We start from the raw sequence: 26649 nt of genomic DNA on the forward strand, positions 1-26649 counted from the left end.
AATATTTGATTCATTCCGTTAAAAAAAAACTATTGCCTTTCAAAAGTGGCAGGGCGCGCATTGCAAGAGATTCGGCTTTTTGTTCTCCGAGGATTAACCCTTTGTGTAATGCATCGTTTTAGTCAGTGGCTGAGTTTAAACTCCAGCCACTCCACCCCACCCGGTGACCAAAAGAGAAGACCAATTTTTCATGGGCAGCCACACAATAATTGGGCACTGGTCTCTCTATCGGAACCTCACTTTGCTTCGCTGCTTCTAGTTTTACTTTGATTTACCACTGTGCTAATTTATTATTATTAATAATAATAATAACTCAGGTCTCTCACTTTGCAAGTGAGAGACCTGGGTTCAATTCCAGGCAGAGGGCGAAACCTTGGGCAAGTTTCCTTACTCCTAATCTAATAATAATCCCTCCAAAACCACAAAAAAAATAATAAATTGGTCATTTTCAATCTACGACTGTTTGTGGGACATTGCTGTGCGCAATTGGCTGCCGCGTTTGCCCACAAATATACAGTCAATTCACTTTACAGTATATTCTGTGAAGCGCTTTGGGACGTCCTCCCGACGTGAAAAGCGCTATATCAAATACAACGATTATTATTATTAGTAGTAGTAGTATAACTTGGTGTAGTATTCCCATTGCGTTTATGCTCTGGGGTCCACCAGGATGGAATCTTCTTGTGGGAAAACAAAGCAACGTTCCAGATGATTATTATTCTTTTAATCCACTGGGAAGCTTTTCAACAAGCGATCATTCCCCCATGATAACGTGCGATAATCTGACTGAACAACAACAATAAAATTACACGTGCCTTTCACGGCGGGATGACGTCCCAAGGAGCCGGACAGTCAGAGTTTTGGACCCGAGCTGGGGTCGGGGTCGTGGAGGAAAGGGGGGGAAGCAGGGAGATCGAAAGCACGGTTGAAGAGGAGGGTCTTGAGATGGGTTTTGAAGGAGGCAAGAGAGGGGGCGAGGTGGAGGGACTGCGGGATGGAGTTCCAGAGTGTGGGGCAGAGTGGCTGAAGGCCCTCCCGCCAATAGTGGGGCGAACAAGGCGGGGTACGTGAAGCAGGCCGGAGCCCACTGAGCGGAGGGAGCGAGCAGGATGGTAGGGGGTTAGGAGGTCACAGAGGTAGGAGGGAGCAAGGCCACAGAGGGCTTTGAAGGTGAAGACCAGGATCTTGAACTGTATCCTCTGTGTGATGGGAAGCCATTGGAGTTGGGCAAGGGTGGGGGTGATAGGGTCGTGGAGCCTGGTGCGGGAGAGGACGTGAGCGCAGAGTTTTGGATGATCTGCAGCCTATGGAGGGAGGAGTTGGGGAGGCCGACAAGCAATGAGTGTACATAGTCGAGCCGCGATGTAATGAAACCATGTATGAGGGTTTCGGTGGCCTATGGTGTGAGATACTGGCAGAGCCGGGTGATGTGATGGTGGGGGAAGGTAGAGTAGGTCATGGCGCAGAAATGGGGTAGAACGGATAGAGGGTCAAACAAGATGCCAAGTCTGCATACTGGCTTAGCAAGGTGGACTGTGCAACCATGGATGGTGATGCTATCAGCGCCTGAGGGAGCCAATCAGGAGAGCCTCGGTCTTACTGATGTTCAGCTGTAGAAAGTTAGCTCTGATCCAGGACTTGATGTCTGACAGACAGTCTGTCTGGACACCAGTGGTCCTGGAGTCAAGGGTGGAAGCAGAGAGGTAGAGTTGGGTGTCATCTGCATACATGTGGGAGTTGACCCCATGTCTGCAGATGATGTCTATGGCCTTTTGAGCCATTGGTGATATCCAGCCATTTCCATGGTGTTTTTGCCAGAGCTTTATATTCAACGTGCCTTTCAATCCGCATCCCCCTACTTCGGTTAATGAGGGAGCCACAGAGGTGAGTTAAGTGGGAGTAAATTTCCGTGTATCGTAGGGGTTTGGGTGACGTACCTACTATTTTAAACTGTTGCCTTTTTAAAAGGGAAAGCGCCAATAATGCCGAATGAAAAGGTTTGTATTGAATCTTACTTGCATATGGAGCAAACAAAACATTGGGGATGGTAGGTCTTTCCCAAAGCCGTGACCACTTCCCCTTCCACAAACTCTCCGCAGCCCTGGCACCGGGTTCCGTACAGCCGCTGGTAGTCCAGGGTACAAAGGTAGTCGCTGTTCTTCATGAAAAATCCACCTTTGGCCAAGTCACAGCCGCAAACTGCAAACAAGGAACAAATGGGACAGCTGTTAGCCACTTGAGCTTTAAAGCCACGATTTTTAACACCGACACTTACCCTGGACTGCTCATAGGCTTTTGTCCAGGTTCAGCACCAACCCATGAAGATCCAGCCTTCCTCTCAATAGTGGTGGGGGGTGGCGGGGGAGGGTAATGAAACTGCCTCCAAACCAGCCCTCGATTCCTCCTTCTCAATCCTCAAAGGCCCAAGGCTAAGAGAAACTCTGTGACCACCTCCGACAGGCACCGAGCACAGACTAATGCAAAGTAGTATCGTACCAATACTCTTGGGTTTTGGCATCCTATTAACTTCCAATTGACCCACTTCTCGCTGGTATTTAGAAAGCCAGCAGTCGCAGAGGTTGTTCCAAACACTGCTGCTGCTCCGCTGTTGTGCACTCATGTGAGAAATAGCATGACTGTACTCTAGGAATTTGATTTATTACTGAGTATATCATTGACTTGCAAACAAGGCTCACTTAGCAGTATATCACACAGTGGGCTCCATATTAAATACCAAGCAACTGTAGGCTGCAATGCCAGTGTAACACACCACATTTTTAAGTCTTTCCTTCAAAGAAGTCTTTGCAATCATTGCAAAAAATAACAATACTAATAATTTGATCACTCAATCCATTGTGGGACGCTGCTGTTTCGTCCACAAAATACACAGTCAATTTACTTTACAGTATATTCTGTGAAGCGCTTTGAGACATCTCGAAGACGTGATAAGGTGCTATATTAAATGCAAGGATTATTATTATGGATGACCCAGACTTTGTTTGGGTTTCAGGTCTTGACTACTTCCCCTGTTGAGCTTAGTGGTGGTGCAGACAGCTGACCTGACAGTCCACTGCCAACTGTGGCTCGAGCATCTCCACAGCTACCGGCGTTCTTTAAGACACGCGCAAAAACGGCCTTCTACTCCAACATCATCTTGGAGGCTAAACACAACCCCAAAATGCTTTTTTCCCACCACCCACTGCCTCCTCCGTGCCCCCCCTCAGGCCTCCTCAATCTTCACATCAGATGCCAAGTGCGAGGAGGTCATGGACTTCTTTTCTGCTAAAATACTCAACATCCGCCAGGTAGCCTCATCCGCCTGCCCCTTGTCACCCACCACCACGCCCTCTCTGCCCCCTTCACCTTCCTTATCATCTGCTTCTACTACCACCCCCTTTCTACACTCTTTCCTCCCCATCTCTCCCTCCTCCCTCTCATCCACCATCAACTCCATGAAACCCACCACTGATGCCTTGATCCCCTCCCCACCAACTTACTGGTCACCCAGCTCCCCCTCCTCTGCCCACTACTGGCTGACATCATCAACCAGTCCCTCTCCTCCGGATCAGTCCCTTCCTCCCTCAAAACTGCTGTCATCACCCCCCTCCTGAAAAAATCCTTACAAACGACATCCTCTCTATCTGTGACCAGGGCTCCCTCTGCCTCCTTGTCCTCGTGGACCTTTCCACCGCATTCGACACAGTCGATCACGCCGTCCTCCTCTACTGCCTTTCCTCCATCATCCACCTCAGTGGGACCGCACTCGCCTGGTTTGAGTCCTACCTCACAAACCACCAGTGCTCTGCACCCCCCGACTTCTCGGACCGCCTCTCTCTCTCAAAACAGTACCCATTGCCTTCGTTCCTCTGGGTCTGGCCTCCTCCTCATCCCCTGAGTCCACCACTCCACCCTCAGTGGCCGTGCCTTCAACCACTATGCCCCGAGTCCCTTCCTCACTCCCTTCGTCTCGCTCCCTCCCTTCCCATTTTCAGGACTCTGCTGAAGACCTTTCTTTTCGACCGCGCCTTTGGTCACCTTCCTCCCCCTCCCCCTGGATCGGTCCCAGGACCTGTTACTGTAAAGTGCTCTGAGAAGCCGTCCGGCGTGGAGGGCGCTGCGTAAATCCAAGTTGTTGTTGTTCTGTGAAGCTTCATTCACTGGTATTGCTTCAGGGAGAGCGGGGAGCAAATAGTTAATGAGAAATCAGGAGCTTTTCAGGTGAGAAATGAAGTCACAGTATTTAAAGGTTAACTAAATACTGAGTCATTTGATTTTTGTCCTCCTGCACTCTGCGGATCCTAACCTACTGAACTGTGTTTCTCTTTTATGATGCGTAAAATCAGTTGTGAAGCATTTTTAAGCTACAGGAACATAAGAATTTAGGAAAAGGAGCAGGTGCGGTTGATCCATCAAACCCATGTCCCTCGCAGGCTGTTCCACAGTCCATAGACTAAAAATCTCCTCCAATCCCAGTTCCCTTCCCCATATACTTATACAGCTTTCCATCCATTCCTCCAAAATCCACCATTATATTCTACAGTGGATGATGTACCCCTTCCTAGTCATCAGCAATTAGTCTGTGGCAGAACAGGCATGAATAACAGTAAAGAGCCTTTGTTTGAAGGCTCCACAGTGTCACTATCACAACAGAAGATGTGATAGCGACATTGTTGGTTCCATCGATGATTGGATTGGCAAATGTCAAGGCAGACGGACACCGAGGATATGTTGCCCTGTGCTTTAGAAAGTGAGCGGTTCAAAATACACTTGGTCTGTGTGGAAGGTTTGTGTCTCCTGAAGTAACCTGAAGACTAGGAAATTGCATTGTACATTTACACTGTGGGGCAAACCTTGAGGAGGTAACTCCATCATTTTGCGTGTCGTTAAATTCTCTTGACATTACTGATAGTTTTGTTCCCTCTGCACATATTACTCACTGGATCCAGCGGCAATAGAATACTTTAGTGACGATGGACTGGGATCCCTCAGCTGTCGGAACAATTACAACAACAGGATCCTGAAAGCCTGCAGCAGGTCAGGCAGCATCTATGGAGAGAGGAAAATGAGTTAAAGTTTCAGGTCGATGATCTTTCGTCTGACGAAAGGTTCATCTACCTGAAACGTTAATTCATTTTCCTCTCTCCATAGATGCTGCCTGACCTGCTGCCTGTTCCCAGCAACTCTGGCCTGCTTCACGTCCCCGCCTTGCCCGCCCCACCATTGGTGGGCGGGCTTTCAGCCACTCTGCCCACACCCTCGAGAATTCCATTGCACAGTCCCTCCACCTCGCCCCCACCCCTGCATCCTTCAAGACTCGTCTCAAATCTCTTCTCTTCGACCATGCCTTGGGTCACCCTCCTACCCTCCACCCCTCCTGATCCCAACCACCATCTCGGGTGCAGATCCCTGACTGTCCAGCGCTTTGGGACGTCTTCCTACCGTGAAAGGCGCTGTACAAATGTAATAATGTGTTGTTGTTATAGAATCATAGAATTATACCACACAGAAGGAGGCCATTCGGCCCATCGTGTCTGTGCCGGCTCTTTGAAAAGAGCTGCCAAATCAATCCCATTCCCCCGCTCTCTCCCCATAGCCCTGCAAACGTGTCCTCCCCAAATAATTATCTACTTCTCTCTTAAAAGTTATTATAGAACTTTTCTTCTGTTGTCTGTTTTTATTTCATATTTCCAGCATCTGGTGTATTCTGCCTCATGATTCTGAAAGCCAGTCTCATAGCCAGGAATTTTGCTAACGGGTCCTGCCTGAAGGATTAAATGTCTAATTCTTTCAGATGATGGTTTTCTGTTTTATTTCAGATTTCCTTTTTTTTCTCCTTTTTTTTCTCCTGTGTAACCCAAATCATTCTCGTTATAACAGAAGTTCTTCCATTTCGACTTCAAAAAATATGTTTTTTTTCCAACTAGCATTAGGGTAAACCCATGAAAGCCCCTCTCTCTCTCTCTCTCTCTCTCTCACACACACACACACACACACAACATACAACAACACACACTCTCTTATACATATATCAACTCATCAGACTTTAACCTCTCCCACACCAGGCTGGATTTAGTCAACACTCCTAATGCAGCAACAGAGGTGGAATTTTCCTCTCGTTCACAGTCAATAGAGGAAAATTCCATCCCAGGTATGACTGTGTGAGACCAGGTGATTTCTAGTGGAGTAACTGATTCATCAGCTCTTACTTAACTCTTTACAACCCCCTTGTTCAAATCGAGTGGAATGTCAGAGTTGAGACAGAACCCTCTATGATGGTCTCCAGTCCAGTGACTGAAACAGTCCTCCAGCTGATGATACCTTGCTTTTGACATTGCGTCTTATCACATCTTCGATACAACTCAAAGCGCTTTATAGTGTAAAGTGTAGTGACTGTATTTTGTGGGCGAAACGCATCAGCCAATTGCGCACAGCGTAGGACTCGAGGGGACAAATTGAGGGCAGTGATTGTTCCCACGCACTCAGCTCCTGTTACCTCTGCAATCCAAAGCCCTAATGGGAAGAGTGCTATGGGCTGGACAAGCAACAAAAAGCTTGCCAGACGGTGCTCTGTGACAAGCCATGCGCTCTTTTTAGCTGGTTAAAGTCCTGCACCATCTGAACAAACACTCTGCGATCCCCAAGCCTGGAATTAAGCAATCAGAGTACGTCCCGCCTGAAACAGACTGCGCAGTGCATTGCAAATTCGCCCACAAGATATAAAGTTAATTCACTTTACAGTATATTGTGTGAAGCGCCTTGGGATGTCTTGAAGACGTAATGAGGTGCTATATCAAATGCAAGGATCATTATTACTGTCATAAATGCAGGGAAAATATATATGTTTGGATACTCTTGAGCACGTTGATGGATTTCCACAATGTCAACTGACCAAAAAACATTTACAATCCTTTTTATCTTTTTATCCTTTAACTCCAAATACTTACAGAATTCCAAGTAATTTGCACTTCCAATTATCCCCTGTCTGAGGTAGCATGTTGCTGAAGGTAGCGCTGGTCTCAAGATATGTTCAGTAGATTGCTTTTATCGCTAGATAATGCTATAATAGACCTCACCACATGCACTGAAAGGGTTCTGAGTAAAAATAGAGGATACTTGATCTGGTTTATGGTAAATTAGATTACTATGAAATTGCTGAAATGTATCAACAGACAAGTTTATTTTACCTTCCTGTTTAGTTTGGGGTCAGTGAAATAATTTGATTAGTCTCATGTCCCACCAAGTGAATACATTTCTGGTAACTGCTACTGTGTAAAAAGACTGAACCTTCTGAAAATATTCTGTGCAGTTTCTGTTAGAGATGAAATGTTTAGTCAGATTGAATTTCCAAAACAGTTTACACTTTGGAATTACTCTGAAACAAAGATGTCAATTTTGCTCTGAACAGTGCAAGACGTTCCCCTCAAAGCCAAGCAATGGCCTGGGCTAGTGAGATAATAATAACAATTCTTGCATTTGATACAGCGCCTTATCAAGTCTTCGAGATGTCTCAAAGCGCTTTACAGAATAGACTGTAATGTGAATTGACTGTATATTTTGTGGGCGAAACGCGGCAGCCAATTGCGCACAGCAGCGTCCCACAAATAATCGTGGATTGAATGACTTATTTATTTATTTATTTATTTATTTTTTTGGAGGAATTATTACCCCGGAAAAGCGATCCGCCAATCGACTAACAACCGGGTTCCTACTTACTGCCGGGTAAACAGAGGCGTGTGGAGTAAGGAAACCTGCCCAACGAACCCAGGTCCTGTCGCTTGTGAGGCGAATGCTTGAACCACTGATCTACAGGACTCCACCTCCATTTCTGCCTTTAGGGGAAAACAAAATCCTGCTTGGACGTCGATTACAACACTATGTAAAACATGGTTTCTGCCATCTCCCCACATAACTCATCTCTCCAAATGACCCCTGGTGCTATTCATTTGCCACAATGATGCTGAGCCAGACTGTACCTACTGTGATAGATTGGAGATTTGTGATGAGGCTCACGACATCAGGTCTACATTTCAGTTACAGGATACTGCAAGCTACAGCTCTAATTCCAAATGCTAACAGCTTGTTAGCAGATGTTGACCTGTAAATCTGAGCCACAAGACTAATTGGCTACCTAACATCACAAGAGGTCCCAAAAAAGTGCACAGCCATTCTCTAAAGATTGTGTGAATTCTTCAAGGAGCTTTACTAAAAATATCCAAACATTAAACATTAAGTGCTACTAGATGTTGTCCCACAACCGGTTCTGGGAAGCACCCGAATACAGATCACCGTTCAGTCATCTGCCTTATTCTCAGTAACATAAAAGAGCTTGACAATGCTGGCTGGCTGGGCACATCAGCTGGATCTTAAAGACCGCAAGAAATCTCTCTTTCCCCATATCCTGTAAGACTCTTACTTTGCAAATGAGATAAGGAATTGCAGTTAAATCCACAAGTGCTTTCAGAGGCATATTGCAATAACAACCACTTGCATTTGTATAGCTCCCTTCACATAGGATAAAGTCTCAGAGCGCTTACAACCCTTTCTACCTAATGAATTCCTCTCTTGCGGTTGTGTACCAGTTGACCATTGTGCTGGACAAGTCCACAATTTTGTTGCGTTGTGAATTGGAACACAGCTTCCATAGTAAACGCAACACTCAATTCAGGCCCAAGTGATGGTCTACCACAGTTGGGGCTTTCACAGCATTGCTCCATTCCCTTACGCCTGCCATATAGCGTAAGCCTCACAATACAGGATCTCTGCACACAAGCGAAGAAAACGACACAGCAGGCGAGGAAATAAAAAAGATACATTGCTGCACAAACTAACAGGTGGCTCGGACCTCTCCCATGGTTCTTTTAGGATCTAATTAACCCCTCGATTCTGTGGCAAGCTTAGAACACACTCGCATCTGATCACGCATATTGTTGGCAGGTTCATTAACAGAAGCCAAAGGGGCACGTAGAATCTTCAGACATCCCGCTAACTGCACATCTGGTAGTAATCCTCAGCAAGCCCTTCTGCACATCAACCAGATACAGCACATGGCATGGGTTGCACAGGTGCCTGATCCTTGGGCTAGACCTTATGCTGATCCACAAACCGTGTGTTGGATTTGGATTGCGAGGAAAACCGAGCTGTTAGGGTTTGCCAGCTGGCAACGAGGAATTCAAGGTGAACCGGAGAAATAGAACAGGCAATACTGGGTTTGGAGTTCAGAAGTGTACGCAGTACCAGGCAAGCAGAAGGGTATGAATGATGGGAGCCTGGAAACGAATGAACACTTGCCAGGGAATTGAGGTGGGAGGGATGGGGGGAAAGAGGGAGTGTGACACCCAACAATAACAACAACTTATATTTGTATAGCGCCTTTCAGACACCAGGAAAGGAGAAAAGCTCTGGAACTCTCTCCCTCAATCCCTCCGCCTCCCCCTCCCTCCATTCCTCCCCACTTTCAAAGGTCGCCTAAGACCTTTCTTTTTTGATCGTGCTGACGGTTACCTCCTCGCTCCCTCTCCCCACTAGCTTTGTGGTCAGACTCCGCCACTGTCAAACACTCCAGAACGCTACCCAGTGTGAAGGGCGCTATATAAACGTAAGCTGTTGTTGAGTATTCAAGCCGATAGATCCTTCTGCAACCTCAGCACAGGATAAAGCAGCAAACTAAAATATATTTAGGTTTGCATTAAACTTGGTAGTAATTTTAACCCTTCTTTACAGATTTCACTCAGCATTCTTAGCAGTAAAGCTGTCACAGTGTATTGAACAGGTTATTAATACGCTTTTGTCAATATAGTATACTGTGGGCTCCTTTAAGCTGGGTATAATGAGTTGGCTTTCTTCAATAACGGATGCAATCGATACCGTATTGGAATTGCACACACATTTTTACAGGAAACGTAGGGATCAATTTTGCCATATTTCCAAACGGATATCTCACTTAAGAAATAGATTTCAAAATACATAAACTAGATTGATTAAATACAAAAATAGATATTCCTGCCCCGAAAATAGATTGAGTTGAAGAGACATTCCTAGCCATTTGGATCTCATTCTTCCAAATTTCTGAATTAAGAAATACTGCAAATTGACCCCCTCACCCAATCTCTCACGCTGACATTAAATGGATCTCCTTCTCGATGGCAAATTTAAATTTGATCTCCTTCTCCATGGCATAGTGGGCAAAGACCCCACATCAGGCCGTACGGCTTAGAATCGGGCACATTCGATCTCTGGGTTTGCTGATCTCAGTCAGGTAGGTTAGCAGTTGGGGGGCACTGAAATCTTTAGCGCATTGAGGAGCAAAATTAATGGGGATTCCTGTCCTCAGTGGCACTCGGTGAACCTTGTCTGCAGAGTGTGAGTATGTGGGCGGGCTGGAAAGGAGAGGATCAAGCTCCAGCTGGGATATCCCTTACGCTCAAATAACCTCTGCGGATGCTCACACACGAAGACTAGCCGATGTGATGAGGTACAAGGCGAGGACTGGCCCTCGTGGAAAACAGCAAGAGTTTGTGTATTCCAGAAAGGAAAGCAGAATTAAAAACGAGAGGGAAATATCCTCACGTGTGTTGTTTCAGCAAGTTTTCTTTGTGGTTTGATCAGAATGAACACAGAGGCCAGAAAGCTTATCAACGTGTTGTTACACACCGTTGTTTGTCAGTAACGCTGCATCAGAGTATGGTGATGGCTTTCGTGCAGCACAGCTGAGAACATTGGACAAGAAAAATGTCCAGATCTAACTATAGTCTCCTGCGCAAGCTTTGTCAATGGCTGGAACAACAGCTGACTAGCAGCGAGTTAAAAACAGGTGACTGATACCATCCAAGCTCAGGCTGGGAACTGGAGCCCATCTCCTGGGTGTGTGGCACGACAAATCTTAGCTGAAATTCCGACAATGTTAATTGTGTATGGCAGATTGGAATGCCGGCCTGTGAGATGGAAAACCAAATCATTTTATTGGTTAAATTCCTAATCAGGTGTAAAACAGTGTCTCTGACCAACTCGATCTTTGGGACGTTCACCCCTATCATCATAATAATTATAATCCTTGCATTTGACATAGCGCTTTATGACGCCTTTGAGACGTCTCAAAGCCCTTCACAGAATGTATCTTGAATTGACTGTATTTTGTGGGCGAAACGCGGCAGCAAATTGCGCACAGCATTGTCCCACAAACAGTCGTGGATTGAATGATCACTTTTTTTTAAAAGGGATTATTACCCCGGATAAACGGGAAGAGAATTGCAGGACACACATACAGAATGTGCACCATGACTTTTGCACTGCTGTGAAGATTGGGGAGGCCATCTGAAAGAGTTGCCCCACGACACTGGTGACGTGTATCCAACTCAATATCACCAGGCAACAGTCCAGCAGTAAAACATTAACGTGAAATAATCCTTGCATTTGATATAAGCACCTTTTAGGTTGGGAGGACATCTGAAACTACATCACATGATTTACTGTAAAGCGTAACAATTGCATTTTGTAGGAAAACGAGGCAGATAATTTGCAATGCAACAGATCCTCAGCCTCTGACTCAGATTCCACCAACTGAGCAAGGCTAACATATAACCTGTATAAGTCACTAGTTGTGTGGAGAGACTAGAGAAGCTAGAATTGTTCTCCTTAGAGCAGAGAAGGGTAAATTGAGATTTAACAGAAGTGTTCAAAATTATGAAATGATAGGGAGAAACTGTTTCCACTGGCAGGTGGGTCAGCAACCAGGGCACATAGAGTTAACATAATTGGCAAAAGAACCAGAAAGGAGATGAGGAGAATTTGTTTTATACAGTGAGTTGTTACGGTCTGGAAGGCACTGCCTGAAAGGCTGGTGGAAACAGATTCAATAACAACTTTCAAAAGCGCCTTAGGACGTCCTCCCGACGTGAAAGCCGCTATACAAATGTAATTTTGTTGTTGAAATCTTGTTGTTGTTCAAAAGGGAATTAGATAGATACTTGAAAAGGAAAAATTTGCAGGGCTATGGGGAAAGAGTGGGGGTGGGACTGATTGGGTCGCTCTTCGAAAGAGCCGGCACAGGCACAATGGGCCGAATGGTCTCCTTCTGTGCTGTAATATTCCTCGATAGTATAATATGTATTGCATGGTCCTATCAACCACACTTGTTGATTTCATGACAAGAGAATGGAACATATTCACCATTGATTATGGTGGCACAGCAATGTAGATAGACAGCCATTGTGGAGTCCTGTAGCTCAGTGGTTAGAGCACTCACCTCCTAAGCAAGAGGACCTGGGTTTGATTCCCGGGCGGGGTGAAACGTTGGGCAAGTTTCCTGATTCCACACGCCTCTGTTTATCTAACAGTAAGTGGGAATGTTGTTAGTTGATTGGCGGATTGCTTTTCTGGGGCTAATAATCCCTTAAAAAAAGCAATAATAATAATTTGGTCACTCAATCCACGACTGTTTGTGAGACGCTGCTGTGCGCAATTGGCTGTCGGTTTCACCCAGAAAATACACAGTCAATTCACTTTATATCCACAGTATATCCTGTGAAGCGCTTTGAGACGTCTCGGATACGTGATAAGGCGCTATATCAAATGCAAGGATTATTATTATTATAATATTATTATTGCTGGAGTAGTGTTAAGCCTGGGGCAATGCCATCTGTACAATCGACCATTTAACAATATCAGGAAAATATCTTAGTCAAAGACCTGGAGGCATTTAAATTTACGAAATAGAAAATGTCAGTATCAAAGGGAATACCTAAAGCTTTTTTTTTTGTTCGATATTGAACTAATCTACTCTAAGCATGGTTGAAATAATTGTTAAATTAGCTCATGTTCGCTGTGCAATCGGATCATCTACTTTGCTAACGTCGCTCCGTTTAAATCCAGTTTGTGCTGTGTGCCAGATTCCTTTGGGCCATCAATGCTTTCAAGTCCACATCCATTCATTTCTCTACTCACAACGTCAAAGCTGATCAACAAATGGTGGGAACATTCCACTCAGAATCTTTTCTCCAGTTTCAATCCACCTCTCGCCTAAGAACCTCATCCTCGGTGAGTCTTTGACGCACATCAGATATCCATCCTTGCAAGCCAACCGGCTATCCCACAGCATGATGGATGTGGGTTTACCCCGATCTTTGCAATACCGGTGGCTTGAAATAAAGTACAGTGAAAAAGGGTTTTGTGATAAAACTACTCTTGGAAATCTCCCCCCTCTCCAAATTCTAAAGGTTGTGGTGGCCGAGAGATCCTCTTCAATGGTAAGGTGACATTGCTATGGTAACTCTTCTAAGATATCAGCATAATCTCGCTGATGTTTCCTCCTCGACAGGTCACATGGCACACAATGGTGCAAGTGCCAGTATCTGCGTAAGAAGCCAACTGCTCACAGAACCCGGCAGTAACCGCACTTCTTTCCTCCTACAAGAACAACAACTTGCATTTATATAGCGCCCTTCACGCTGGGTAGCATCCCGGAGCGCTTCACAGTGGCGGAGTCTGACAACGAGCCGGGGGGGGGGAGAGGGAGGTGAGGGTGAGCGTGAGCACAATCACAAAGGAAGGTCTTTAGGTTGGATTTGAAGGTGGGGAGCGAGAGGGATAGGCAGAGGGAGGGCGAGAGGGAGAGAGTTCCAGAGTTAATGCAAGTTGTTGTTGTTCTTTCCTCCTACCGTCAATGCTGATGAGACAATACTGGAGCTCGGGCTGGGGCTTCAGCTAATCAACTCACCAACACTGACAGGTATAAATATTTCTGGCCTTTGGGTTATCAGCAAGCCATGTCAATCAAGAACACCCAAAGTCTAGTTTAAGGTTTCAGTTTGGCGCATGCAAGCAACATCTGGAACCCATCTGACATGGATGTGATTGAACCCTTAATCCAGTGGCTTTCTGAAAGCCAGATATCCAATAATCCTTGCATTTGATATAGCTAGATAACCTAAAGACCAGAAATATTTATATCTGCCAATATCGGTAAGTAGATCAGATGAAAAAAATAATAATCCATGCATTTGCTAAATACTGCACCTTTCCCATCAGAAGGATATCTCAAAGCATGATTTTACTGTAAAGTCTAATGACTGTGTATTTTGTAGGCAAACGTGGCAGCCAATTTGCACACAGCAAGGCTCCACAAACAGCTTTCAAGCGAATGGCTTATTGCACTAACTGAAAGTAGGGCATTTTGTTCTGATGTGAGTGATTCACAAAGGCCTTTCTCATGAGTGCTAGAATGACAGTATTGCAATCGCAGCTGGTGCAATAATCTCTTCATTCCAACATAATCAAAGCAACATGGACTATACATGGGTTTTGTTTGTTTTCAACAAATGTGAATTCTTAACATGGCGACAGTATAAATCTGCACATTTTGGCTGAGACGTCAACGTTCTCATTCGAACACCAGTTACGCAGATTGCAGTTCAATTAGATTCTGGAGTCCTGTAGTTTAGGGGTTAGAGCATTCGGCTCGTAAGCGAGAGGCCTGGGTTCTATTCCCGGGCAGGACGAAATGTTAGGCAAGTTTCCTTACTCCGCACACCTCTGTTCCCAGCAGTAAGTAGGAACTCGGTTGTTAGTTGATTGGATCAATTTTCTGGGGGTAATAATCCCTTCAAAATAAATTAATAATAATTTGGTCACTCAATCCACGACTGTTTGTGGGACGCTGCTGTGTGTAATTGGGCTGCCGCGTTTCGCCCACAAAATATACAGTCAATTCACTTTACAGTATATTCTGTGAAGCGCTTTGAGACGTCTCGAAGACGTGATAAGGCGCTGTATCAAATGCAAGGATTATATTACATACTATAATTTATCCCTGTGTAAAGACTCAGGTCTGGTCTGCTCACAGATGGTAAACCAGATCTTTGCAAAGTAAGCTTGAGCCCAAGATGAGTGAGAAACCTGGTTCAGCGACTTCAAGCCAATAATCAAACACAGTCAAACAGAATATTGAAGCCCACCATATCCCCTTTGATCTACACTGAGAAATACGAGGTAGGCATCCGTTGTACAGTATTTAAGTATTTTAACACATCCATTACAGGTTAATGTGTTGTTTATTGGAATACATAGAGCTGTTGAAGACTGAATGAAATTGATGCCCCTTCTTTTTAATGGTTAGAAGGAATTACTGTGGAGCATTCATCACTTAGTACAAGACGATGGTGGAAACGTGCATATACTTTACTGCTGTTATCACACAATTTATTGCAGAGCAACCATTGCATACGCGATAGTTTGGAGTGCATAAAAGTGAGGCTTATAAATAAAGCTGCATAAGAGAGGAACCAATATATATGTTTATCTCGACAAGCAGTGGCAAAGCTTGCCTGACAGTACTCTTAATGGAAATAAGTGTTATTTCATTCTCTTTGCCTTGCTCCCTCCTTTGCCTCCTTCAAGGCAGTCTCGAAACCCTCCTCTTCGACCGAGCCTTTGTCCACTCTCCTCCTCTGCCCTCCACCCTCCCCGATCCCGACTCCCAGCTCAGGTCCAAATTCCTGACTGTCCAGTGCATTGAGATGTCCTTCCGACATGAAAGACATGAATAGTAAATAATGCAAATGTGATTTGTATATTGCTGTATTTGGTATTACTGCAACATTACCCAATGTCCACTCTGGAGCCCTCAAAGCCTTGGTTCTTGCCAACCTAGGGCTAATACCAAATGGTACTAACAGAAACTAATACTAATACTTCGGCGGATCGCTTTCCAGGGTAATAACTCTTCCAAAAACACAAACAAATAAATAATAATAATAATTTGGTCACTCAATTCACAACTGTTTGTGGGATACTGCTGTGTTTCGCCCACAAAATATACATCACTTTACAATATATTCTGTGAAGCACTTTGAGATGTCTCGATGACGTGATAAGGTGCTGCATCAAATGCAAGGATTTTTATAGTAGTACAATTCTCTCTGGGTTTAGGTGTGTCCCTCCTGGAAGAATGCAAGTTCTTTCAAGAACTACAGAAAATTGGCTTCAAAGTTGAGACTGAATTGAATAATTTGCCAGCTCTAAAATGTTGAGAAAATAGGAGCCAAATTAGAATTTCTCCCCATCAGTAAAATTGAAAATGTAATTGTATTTGATTCTATGAGGATTGCAACCATGTACATTAACCTGTAGAATGCTTATGCACCCAACCTGGTCCTGATGTGGTTCAGGAATAATATACAGACTTTGCCTTTCTCTTAGACTTTTCCACCTTTAATAAACATAGAAGTCAAACCACCATTGGGTAATGTTTCTGATTTAAGTCCCTAATTCCATTTTGGCGAAACTTGCACATGGAAATTCCCAACTGAAATCCGATCAGATGTCACACAATCATGTACTTTGTGTAACTACTTAACTGTCTCATGCACAGATAATGTAATCTGTGATCAAGGCCAGATAATGGCTGGATTCTCTCAATTCAAATTTGATTTCAGCAATTGAATTTACTGAGGTCAATCACAAACTGGCACTAGGCTGATTCTGAATGTCGGAAAACCCCGAGCAAGCAGACTCATCTGCAAGTCAACATCACAGCAACTTTCCATCTCTGTTGCACTTTAGCACAGCATTCGTTACTCCTCAGACACATCGCTCTCCTCCCTTACCACAATCTCCGCACACCCAGAGTTCCAAACCCTGACCGGGCTCCACTGGCTCCAGTCTGCTGGTTAAGGCTCATTATAGTATTGAAAAGAGGCAAAGCGTTTCATTAGACTCTGACATCTTATTTGCCGGTCTTTAGTGTGTCTTCCTGAGATACTGCAATTCATTCCACTTTATATGTGTCAGGGCTTAAGTACATGTTGGATGTAGTCTCCACTGTAGCCAACATGAAACAGTTGATTTCAGACTCAATTCATATTGAAACTTTTGTTCAGTGCAAGAAAAGACGTATAAAATATAATCTTATGTGAATGCTTCGGAAGCTATAGCTCATTAAATTAAATCTAACCACCCTGCCTCCTAGCATTTATTTGTGTATAATAACTTGATATCAGTAGACCAGGGTGTGAATCAAACGTGTCACAATTCATATATAGTGTAATGAGGAAAAGTCCAAGAACATACTAGCTTTATTTCCATTTCTCAGGGATTCTTTCCTCCTGTCAGGATTTATACCAGGAAACATTCTCCAGCTTTGGACCAAATATAGTGGGGTTTTGAGTAAGGCGATCTACCACAGCTCCAAAATGTATGTCCATTCTCTTCTCCCTCATTGTTATGTTAGCTCTTGTGGTGCAGAATAACTGATTATTAAGGTCTACAGTGGATTTTCAATTAGCAGCAAAATAAGTTCAAAGCAGTACCTCCATCTTTGCAGCGTCTCAGAGCGCTTAACAGTGCCGGAGCCTGACTGCAAAGTTGAGCGACTGTGTATTTTGCGGGCGTACTGTCTTACAAATAATAGTAAATAGCATCAGTGATGGGGAAACAGAATACTCTTATGGCATCCTAAGATTTCCTGTATGAACAGTAAAAAATAGAATATAAATTGAAACTACAGAGGTGCATTCAGTGAGCAAGAACCTCATCAAAATGAGACGTCTCGAAGACACAATAAGGCGCTCTAAAAATGCAAAGATTATCATTATTATTATCAACATGAACTAAACATACTGCCACACAGAGCTTATTAAACGATTTTCCTGCAATGACTTTTCTGAGCAAAGAAACAACTGTATTTCCAAATATGTTAACTTGAAAGCTTCCTGTTTAATGCCCCAAATGACCTCCTAGTGAGTGGCTCTATCCTGAACGCAGTGTCCAGCCCAGGGAGGAACACTGGATTTAATGAAGGGGTCCAATTAACACAGGAACAAAGATATAACCGATTTTCCATCTGCTCGCCCTGATCTGTCAAAACTCCCTTGGATTGCCTTTCCTGTCCCATGTAGAAGAATGCTGTTTATTGGTAAAGCCTCGAGACTTGCCAGAGAGAAGCAGAACAGTCAACAAGAGCTGCAAGCAAGATTATCAACAATAAGTTGCTGTTACATAGTGTTTTAAGTGCTTTCTCAGTGGAATGTGAGAGGAGTATGTGAACTTTCGAGTCTCTTTTATTTATTTGACTGAGGTTGATCTTGCCCGCTCACACACATACCTTTCACCAGGGGTCTACATAGCTGTCAAATGACTATTGAAGCGAAGAACACGGAAACACTTAAAAGGCAAAATGGATAAATATTTGAAGAGGAACAACACAAACAGTGCCAGGAAAGAGGGGGAAATTGGGATTAGAGTAGAATGGAGGAGCACGCACCAGCAATGGCCTGCTAGCCTTCTCTCGGGGCTTAAATGTCTATGATTCAAAGCTTGGTCCATTTTCTATTTCCTTTTCCCTAACCTGAATGCTATTGTGTCCGAGATCAGCTCACTCAGCATAGAAACAGGAGGAGGCCATTCAGCCCTTCGAGCCTGTTCTGCAATTCTATAAGATAATGCTGATCTGTACCTCAACTCCAATTACCCGCCCTTACCCCATATCCCTTGATACCCTGACCCAATAAATATCTATGCACCTCAGTCTTGAAGATGTAAATGGATCAACAACCACAGCATTTTGGGGAGAGAGTTCCAGATTTCCACAAGTCTTTAGGAGAAAAACTGTCTCCTGATTTCACTCCTAAATGGCTTGGCTCTAATTTTAAGATGGTATCCCCTTGTTCTGGGTACCCCACCAGAGGAAACAGTTTCTCTGTATCAAATCCCTTTATTATTTTAAAAACCTCAATCACATCGCCCCTCTAACTTCTAAACTCAAGGGAATACAGACCAAGTTTATGCAACCTGTCTTCATAATTTAATCCTTTCCCTGGTATCATTCTGGGATACAAAGTGGGATTCAAAGCTATAACCCTATTGTCTCTATGCTACACTGAGTGGTGCCTTTACTAACTCCAACATTAGGAGAGAAGAGACAGTTATTTTAAGCGACGGCACTTGTTTAAACCAACTGGTGGTGAAGAGGACAGTTAAGTGGAAGTTGTTTGGACTAACTTCACCTGTTAATTAGGACTCGTCTTGGGAACATCAAATGGCCACTGATCATGTTGCTCGGATAAGCAAAACAAATTCCGTTCAGTGATGCCAAATACAGACGTGAATGAAAATAGCCTCGTAATCAGGGGGAAAGACAAGAGAGTTTATTTTTTTCCAATTAGACAAAAAAATCAAAGTCCAAATGAAAGCAACTAGATCTCACGTGGAAACAGATATCCAATAATCTCTGAGTCACGTAACAGGTTAGTGTCTCAGTGATATGAAAGATATCCGTGTTCCGATGAATAATTAACAATAATCATTTGATACAGCGCCTTTCGCATTGAGGTGATGTCGCAAAGCTCTTTGTGGGATTTACTGTAAAGTGTAGTGAGCAAATACAGCATCCTATTTGCACACAGCAGTGTTCCACAGACGGGGCCACAAAGAGACTGACCATGTTTACTTGTGGGATTGTTGGCCAGGACAATATCACTCACACTTCACAGTAAAATCCTGTGAAGTGCTTTGAAATGTCTCAATGACAACATAAGGAAAGGACACAAATGAATACGTTCACACAACCCGACAAAATGCTGGACGACTGCAAACAAGTTAGACGATTTATTCCAAGGCATTCCGTCTTAATCAGGTTTAATTCGGTACATTGGAAGTTCACCGAGTGCACAAGTAATGTTTAAGGGTGAATTTATTGCTGAGGATAAAAACAATCTCTCTCTCCCAGTCTAAACATGCCTTGTGGTCATCAGGCCACACACAGAGAACGTGATTGTTTGGATTCGGAGCGGAAGAGGTTAAGGCTATTATTCCGTTGAATATGTTAAAACAAACACACTGAGAAGAAATGTAACCTGGCTGTGAGCTGGATAGAATAATTCAGGTTAAGGAGTTCAATGAACTTGATCCAGATTCACATTCCTGTTCCTAGGCTGTCTATTCCCTCTTAGCAACGGTACTTGCAGAGCAGTGAATGATCAATTCTAGACCCAACAGGTACATGATCAAAAGGACAAGAGGAAAGAGCGGCAGTAAATATTTTGCTCAATCGAAAAAACGAAGTCCGATGATGCAAAGTAACAGTGTCGGAGCCTGATGCCGAGCCACTGAAAGACAATAAAGGCCATCTCCCCTAATGGTAAACTGGACAACACATTTACAAACCTCCTGCTCCTCCACAGACGCATCGAAACTCAACAGTTAACACCAGAGCAGTGACTGTGTATTTTGTGGGCGAAACGCGACAGCCAGTTGCGCACAGCTGCGTCCCCACAAACAGCCGAGGATTGAGTGACCAATTTATTATTAGTATTTTTTGTTGAAGGGATTATTATCCCAGGAAAAGCGATCCGCCAATCAACTAACAAGCGAGTTCCTACTTACTGCTAGGTAAACAGGGGTGCGTGTGTGTGTGTGGAGCAAGGAAACCTGCCCAACATTTCGCCTTGCCAGGAATCGAACCCAGGTCCTCGCACCTTCGGGGTGAGCACCCAAACCACTGAGCTACAGGACTCCACCTTGTTAATTTCATCCCAATATTTCAAAACAGAACAACTCCCGCTTACTTAACACCTTTTTGCTCAACCTATTTTACAGAGAAACTGTGAGAGCCTGAACAGAGCAAGATGGGGGTGTGGGGGGGGGTGTGGGGGGAGAAAGGGGAAGCGAGAGGAAGGCAGGAGGTGACTGTACTAAGGAATTCCAGAGAGCAGGGACAAATTGTCGAAACGCATTCCTAGTTTTTTTTTCCAGGGCAAGGGAATGTGATTGGAGTCAGCTCTGACCAGCCATGATCACTGCAGTCAGTTACAACAAATTAGATAATAACGTTGAGATCAAGCACAAAAAGGCCGAGCTTTGTAGTCGAGTCACTCTGTGTCTGTGTTACTGACAAGCCGTGCAATGTTTATCAGCTCTATTCAAATCATCTGCGCAATTGCACTTGAACAATTATTGTTATTGATAATAAAAAGGATGATTTGCTGCACAGTATAAAATGTATGGCCTTTTTTTTAGTCATAAAGTGGTATGAAACCTCAGCAGATTACTGCATTCATCTGCCTTGTACTGTTGTGTTTAATCAAGACACCCGCAGTGAGAAGGTAGGCATCCCACAGGAAAGCTTTCAGTCGTCGGACATCTGGCCTCTTGGAGCTTGGGCCCTTTAAGCTTATGAATCTTTCAGATTGATCTATTTACAGCTTATTGAACTGGGCAAACAAAGGGTTTCAAACCATTTGGATCACGCCTCAATTAAAAGGAAGTCACAATAAATAAAGAGTTCTCGACAACAATAACTCGGATTAATACAGAGCTCAGTGGAGTCCGGCAAGGACTGGTGTGATGGGGATTCTTTTCAGAGATCACCCCCACTGATGTCAAGTTCACTGGGCTAATAAACCGAGGAATAGAATTGGGGTTGGTGGGGGAGGAATTCAGCTAAACTGCATTCTCCAAGACCAGTGGAGAATCCCGCTAAACAAAGTGAAATTATTCCCGAAATCTATTCGAGCCACGAAGGTACTTGATGGCTCATAAAAATAATAATCCTCGCATTTGATCCAGCGACCTATCACATCGTTGAAACGTCTCAAAGCGCTTCACAAAATACATTGTAAAGTGGAGTGACTGTGTGTTTTGTGGGTGAAGTGACTGCCTGCGATGGTTCACTGACCTGGGGGTTCTCTTCCCCTTTAAATTTGGGTAAAGCGTATGCAGTATAAAGGGAAGTAAAAAGTGCTGCTTCTTACAGATAATATTTCTTCATCAACTCTGAACAAACACCTGTGACTAAAAGATGTGCAATATAGTCAACAATCTTAAACTCTGCCCCTCCTTTCCTCCCTGGTTCTTTCTATTGCGTTGATGAAGATCTTCAAGACCTTCATCTTATGTGAAAGCCTCTACATCGGTGCAAGTTGTTGTTGTTGTTTGACCTGTGCTGTAATTTCTCATGTGCGATAAGTGCCACTAAATGAACTAAATCCAAGGCTGGAGTCCTGACGCACTGAGCAGTGCATTCACCAAGTTGTTAATCATTCCACAAGTTAAATGGTTAACAACTTCTTTCCACTAGCCTACAACTCACCAGTCTTGGCCAGAGTCACCCGGTCACCGAAGGAGAATTAGCCAATTTACAACTTACAATAAAACATGCAGTCAAAATAAAACCCTTCTTACAGGTTTTAATCCAAGGCTATTTTCCTCCAATGACATTAATCTGAGGCTAGGCTTCACAAGCAATTATTTACCACAAAATATAGTCCATTATAATAATAATCCTTTCATTTGATACAGCGCCTTATCACGTCTTCGAGATGTCTCAAAGTACTTCACAGAATATGCCATAGAGTGAATTGACTGTATATTTTGTGGGCGAAACGCGTCAGCCAATTGTGCACAGCAGCGTCCCATAAACAGCCGTGGATTGAAGTGACCAAATTTTTTTTTGCAGGAATTATTGCCCCCGGAAAAGCAATCTGCCAATTGACTAACAACCAGGTTCCTATTTACTGCTACATAAACAGAAGCGTGTGGAGTAAGAAACTTGCCCAACATTTCGTCCTGACCTGGTAATCGAACACAGGTTTTTCACTTGTGAGGCGAGTGCTTTAATTACTGAGCTACACGACTCCACAATTCACTTCACAGTATAATCTGTGAAGCGCTTTGAGACGTCTCGAAGATGTGATAAGGCGCTCTATCAAATGCAAGGATTATTATTATTGTAAATCTTTATTTCGTAAAAACACTCTTGGTAAATTTCCCCTCCCTTTCCCTCTCCCTCCACTGTCGATGCCATTGCTTAACAAAGACACTAGGAGGCACACATCACAAGAGCCAAGACAGACAATCTCTCTCTCTCTCTCTCTCTCTCTAAATTGACCCCTTTGAGACCAGCAAGAAGAGGAAGACCGAGTATGAAAATCCAATAAGAATGGACTCTGTTGTCGAGCTCTCCAGTTCTGTAGAGATCCAGATGCCCTTTACATTTCATTGTCTTTACACCTGTGTCACTGCCCAATGCTATTGTCTTGCCAATTTCCACCACCTGTAATCGCTTGCAAGTTCGATAGCTTCACTTACAAGAAGATGAATGAAAACTGAACAGAAGAGAATTCGCCCTTGATGCTCTCTCTTTCTGATGTCCTCAAGTTGTTTTTACTTCACTCAATGAGCCAGATTGGTGATACGCTTGCAGCCCACCCACTCCCCGCCATCTGTTTAAATGTTTTGATCAGCAGTTAGCTTCGTGTAAGCAAACTCTAAAATCACATCCTTGGCAGGTTTGTCAGTGCTCCCAGATCGGAAGACAGCGGAATCCAAACAGTGACCTCACCAGGAGTAAATCATTTGAGTTGTAAAGTGTTAAGAACATGAGAGCTCGGAATGGTCCAAGATTTAACTGACAGCTCTCCTCCGATATCAAATGACCGAGAACTCTAGATAAACCGAGTTAGCAATTAGCATTTGGCATACATGAGTAGCTTGTGCACAACTTTCAAAGGTTAGGACTGGGTGCTTCAGATTGCCTTCTGCAACGAGGTGTTGAAGTACATACAGTATATAGTTTGGGTCATGACATGTGCATGTGATTGCCAGGGTGGTGAAGGCAAACTGGATGGACCTTGGTCTTCTTTCGTCGACAAATCTTCTGTTCTTACATGTTGCCTATATTTCCTTCTCAATATCGTGTATACACACACACTTGGTGAAGCACACCTTAACAACAACAACAAGATTACATTTGTATAGTGGCTTTCACGTCGGGAGGATGTCCCACGGCGCTGTGTGGACATATGTAATAATCCTTGCATTTGATATAGCGCCTTATCACATCTTCGAGACGTCTCAAATCGCTTTACAGGATATACCGTAAAGTGAATCGACTGTATATTTTGTGGGCGAAATGTGTCAGCCAATTGCACACAGCAGTGTCCCACAAACAGTCGTGGATTGAGTGACCAAATTTTCTTTAATTTTTATTGAAGGGATCAATACCCCCGGAAAAGCCATCCGCCAATCGACTAACAACCGGGTTCCTACTTACTGCTGGGTAAACAGAGGCGTGTGGGGTAAGGAATCTTGCCCAACGATTCGTCCTGCCCGGGATTCGAACCCAGGTCCACTCGTTTGCGAGGCAAGTGCTCTAACCGCTAACCGTAAAGGACGCCACATCAAAGCACTGAACACTGCACAATATTTTATACACCTCACTAAAAATGTGAAGCACATCCTCGTCATGAAAAGTAAAGCATTTGACAAGGCTTTTTTCTCCCCCCCACCCCCCAATACTTGTCAAGCACATGACTGGATGACATGAATTGGATCAAAATGGATCACCAAACATGAGGTCACATGCAAGTGATGAAATGTCATTCTGCTGCTTGTGTGCAACAGCACTGCTAATAAAATGCTATGCGATTCTTGTATCCTTTGTCCTTCCCTGAATTACAAGGTTGGATAAATTTATGTGTTTGATCTACCCTTGGATATTTCTTCTAAACTTTCACCTTCCTTGACTTCTAATCCTCAACGAACATAGAGCTGAGGATCACATATTAAACATGTGGGAAGCTTTTCTAAAACGGTCATGTGTATTTCTGGTAGACTTTCTGGTGGATTTTTGCTGTAAACCTGTTAGTGCGGTGGATGCAAAAGCCTTTCGCTCAGGTGAGTAAAGACAGATTAAGGAGTTCGTAGAATTAATTGTATTAGCGAATTATAAAAATTAACTTCAGATTCCCGTAAACACGGATTAGACACTTATCATTAAAGTCCGTTGCTCGATTACCTTTTCTTTATCTTTTGTTTGCATGTTTCTCCCATTTCCTACCTGATCTTAGCTTTTGTTATTCCCGGGCAATAGAGCTTTCAATTCAGTTGCATTCAATCCCGTTACCTTCTCTCCTGCCGACCCGATATCTTTAATATTTTTCTTTTCCAAAACATTGTCTACTTCCCTCTTGAAGGTTCATATGGATTCTGCTTCAACCATTTTTTTTGAGAGGACATTCCATTTCCCGATAACCTTCTGTGTTAACCTTCTGTTAACCTCTCTTTTCTCTCCAAAGGGGTGGAGTCCTGTAGCTCAGTGGTTAGAGCACTCGCTTTGCAAGCGAGAGACCTGAGTTTAATTCCAGGCAGAGGGCGAAACTTTGGGCAAGTTTCCTTACTCCACACAGAGCCTAATAATAATCCCTCCAAAACCAAAAACAATAATAAATTGGTCATTTTCAATCTACGACTGTTTGTGGGACATTGCTGTGCGCAATTGGCTGCCGCGTTCGCCCGCAAATATACAGTCAATTCACTTTACAGTGTGAAGCGCTTTGGGACGTCCTCCCGACGTGAAAAGCGCTATATCAAATGCAAGGATTATTATTATTATCTTGACATCAATGTGCTAATTAGCTTAGGGATCTGCTAAGGGAGAGTTATGTTGTCGGAGGTGCTATCCCTCAATTGAGATGTTAAACCAAAGTCCTGTCTCCCTGCCCCCAGTGATCAGGTGGTAGACCCATTACTCCGGTCCTTGACAGCAGTTTTCTACAGCTATGCTTGACAAACTTCCGTGCATATGTTAGACCAATGGTTAACAGGATAGCTGCTTAACTAAAACAACGGTAATCCTGCTAATCTGCAATCTACTCTCTGCTCCCCGCCCCACCCAATACATATGTATAGTAAACCTCACTCCTTCCTATTCAACCCTGAATGTCCTTGTTAACTTAAATCTTCAGCTGCTGAGTGCCTGCAATTCCAGGCATTTCAATGTTCCAGACTCCTTTGGGATAAGTAGAGCTATTTTGGTCTCATAAAGCTCCTTATCTGCTCTTGAGGACTTTATGATTGTGCCCTAAATAGAAGCAATTTGGCAAACCGTGCCACCGAAGCTGAGCATTTACGGTTCTGGAGAAGGTGAGAGATTGCGTACAGGGGGAAGACTTAGAACAGATCAGCCAGGATGATGGAAACTAATGAGTTCTGGTGCACTGAGTATCATGACCTGTGCGCTCTCATTTATAGCGGGTTCCAGGAAAGGATAAGATTGGGTTAGGAAGGCAAGGGAAATTAGCATTGAGCATCACAACCATTGTGAGCTTTACCTTCAGTATGAATAAACATCAATGCCAAGATCTGCCATTCAGAATCATCCAGGCAATCATCACAGGAAGCGGTGGGTACATCTGATTTTTCAGTGATGAGACAGCACACTATCTATCTCAATGTTAATTTCACTATTCACTCAATATTATCCCTTTCCAACACCAGACAGGTAAACTATGCAGAATCCAGTCAGGAAATGTAGTTTAGTCACTCTTGTGCAGTGTTATCACAGCACTAACAATATATTGTGAATATATTGGGAATTTCACAGGTTGAACATAGCGCTAATTGCTTGTATTTAATTCAACTGCAATAAACAAGAAAGTGCACACCAACTGAGCTCTGTGTAACCCCAATAGCACACCAGCCTCATTCATCATAACGCCACCATTTGGATCTGAATCTAATCTGTTCACGGCAACGTGCACATTAGACCTTGTAACGTTTGACAGAGCGGAAATGTTTTGTTTTTACCCTGTTGTTGGAGACGCGGCTTTGGATGGGATGCAGTAGATGGAAAGTGATACAGGAAACAGGAAGAGCAACTGC

The 26649-nt window shown here is 43.8% G+C and overlaps 1 protein-coding gene across 12 annotated transcripts in view; it reads right to left on the reverse strand.

Annotated features, from left to right (window-relative positions):
• ablim1b (actin binding LIM protein 1b) overlaps positions 1 to 26649 on the reverse strand; it is a 125173-nt gene that overhangs the window by 71171 nt on the left and 27353 nt on the right. For all 12 annotated transcript variants that reach the window (XM_042336949.1, XM_042336955.1, XM_042336952.1 and 9 more), the window contains exon 3: positions 2016 to 2199. In XM_042336949.1, the coding sequence (XP_042192883.1) occupies positions 2016 to 2199 (184 nt within the window). The remainder of the gene's footprint in view (positions 1 to 2015; positions 2200 to 26649) is intronic.

The sequence above is a fragment of the Callorhinchus milii genome, unplaced genomic scaffold (assembly GCF_018977255.1).
Source record: "Callorhinchus milii isolate IMCB2004 unplaced genomic scaffold, IMCB_Cmil_1.0 Scaffold7, whole genome shotgun sequence".
Taxonomy (NCBI): Eukaryota; Metazoa; Chordata; class Chondrichthyes; order Chimaeriformes; family Callorhinchidae; genus Callorhinchus; species Callorhinchus milii.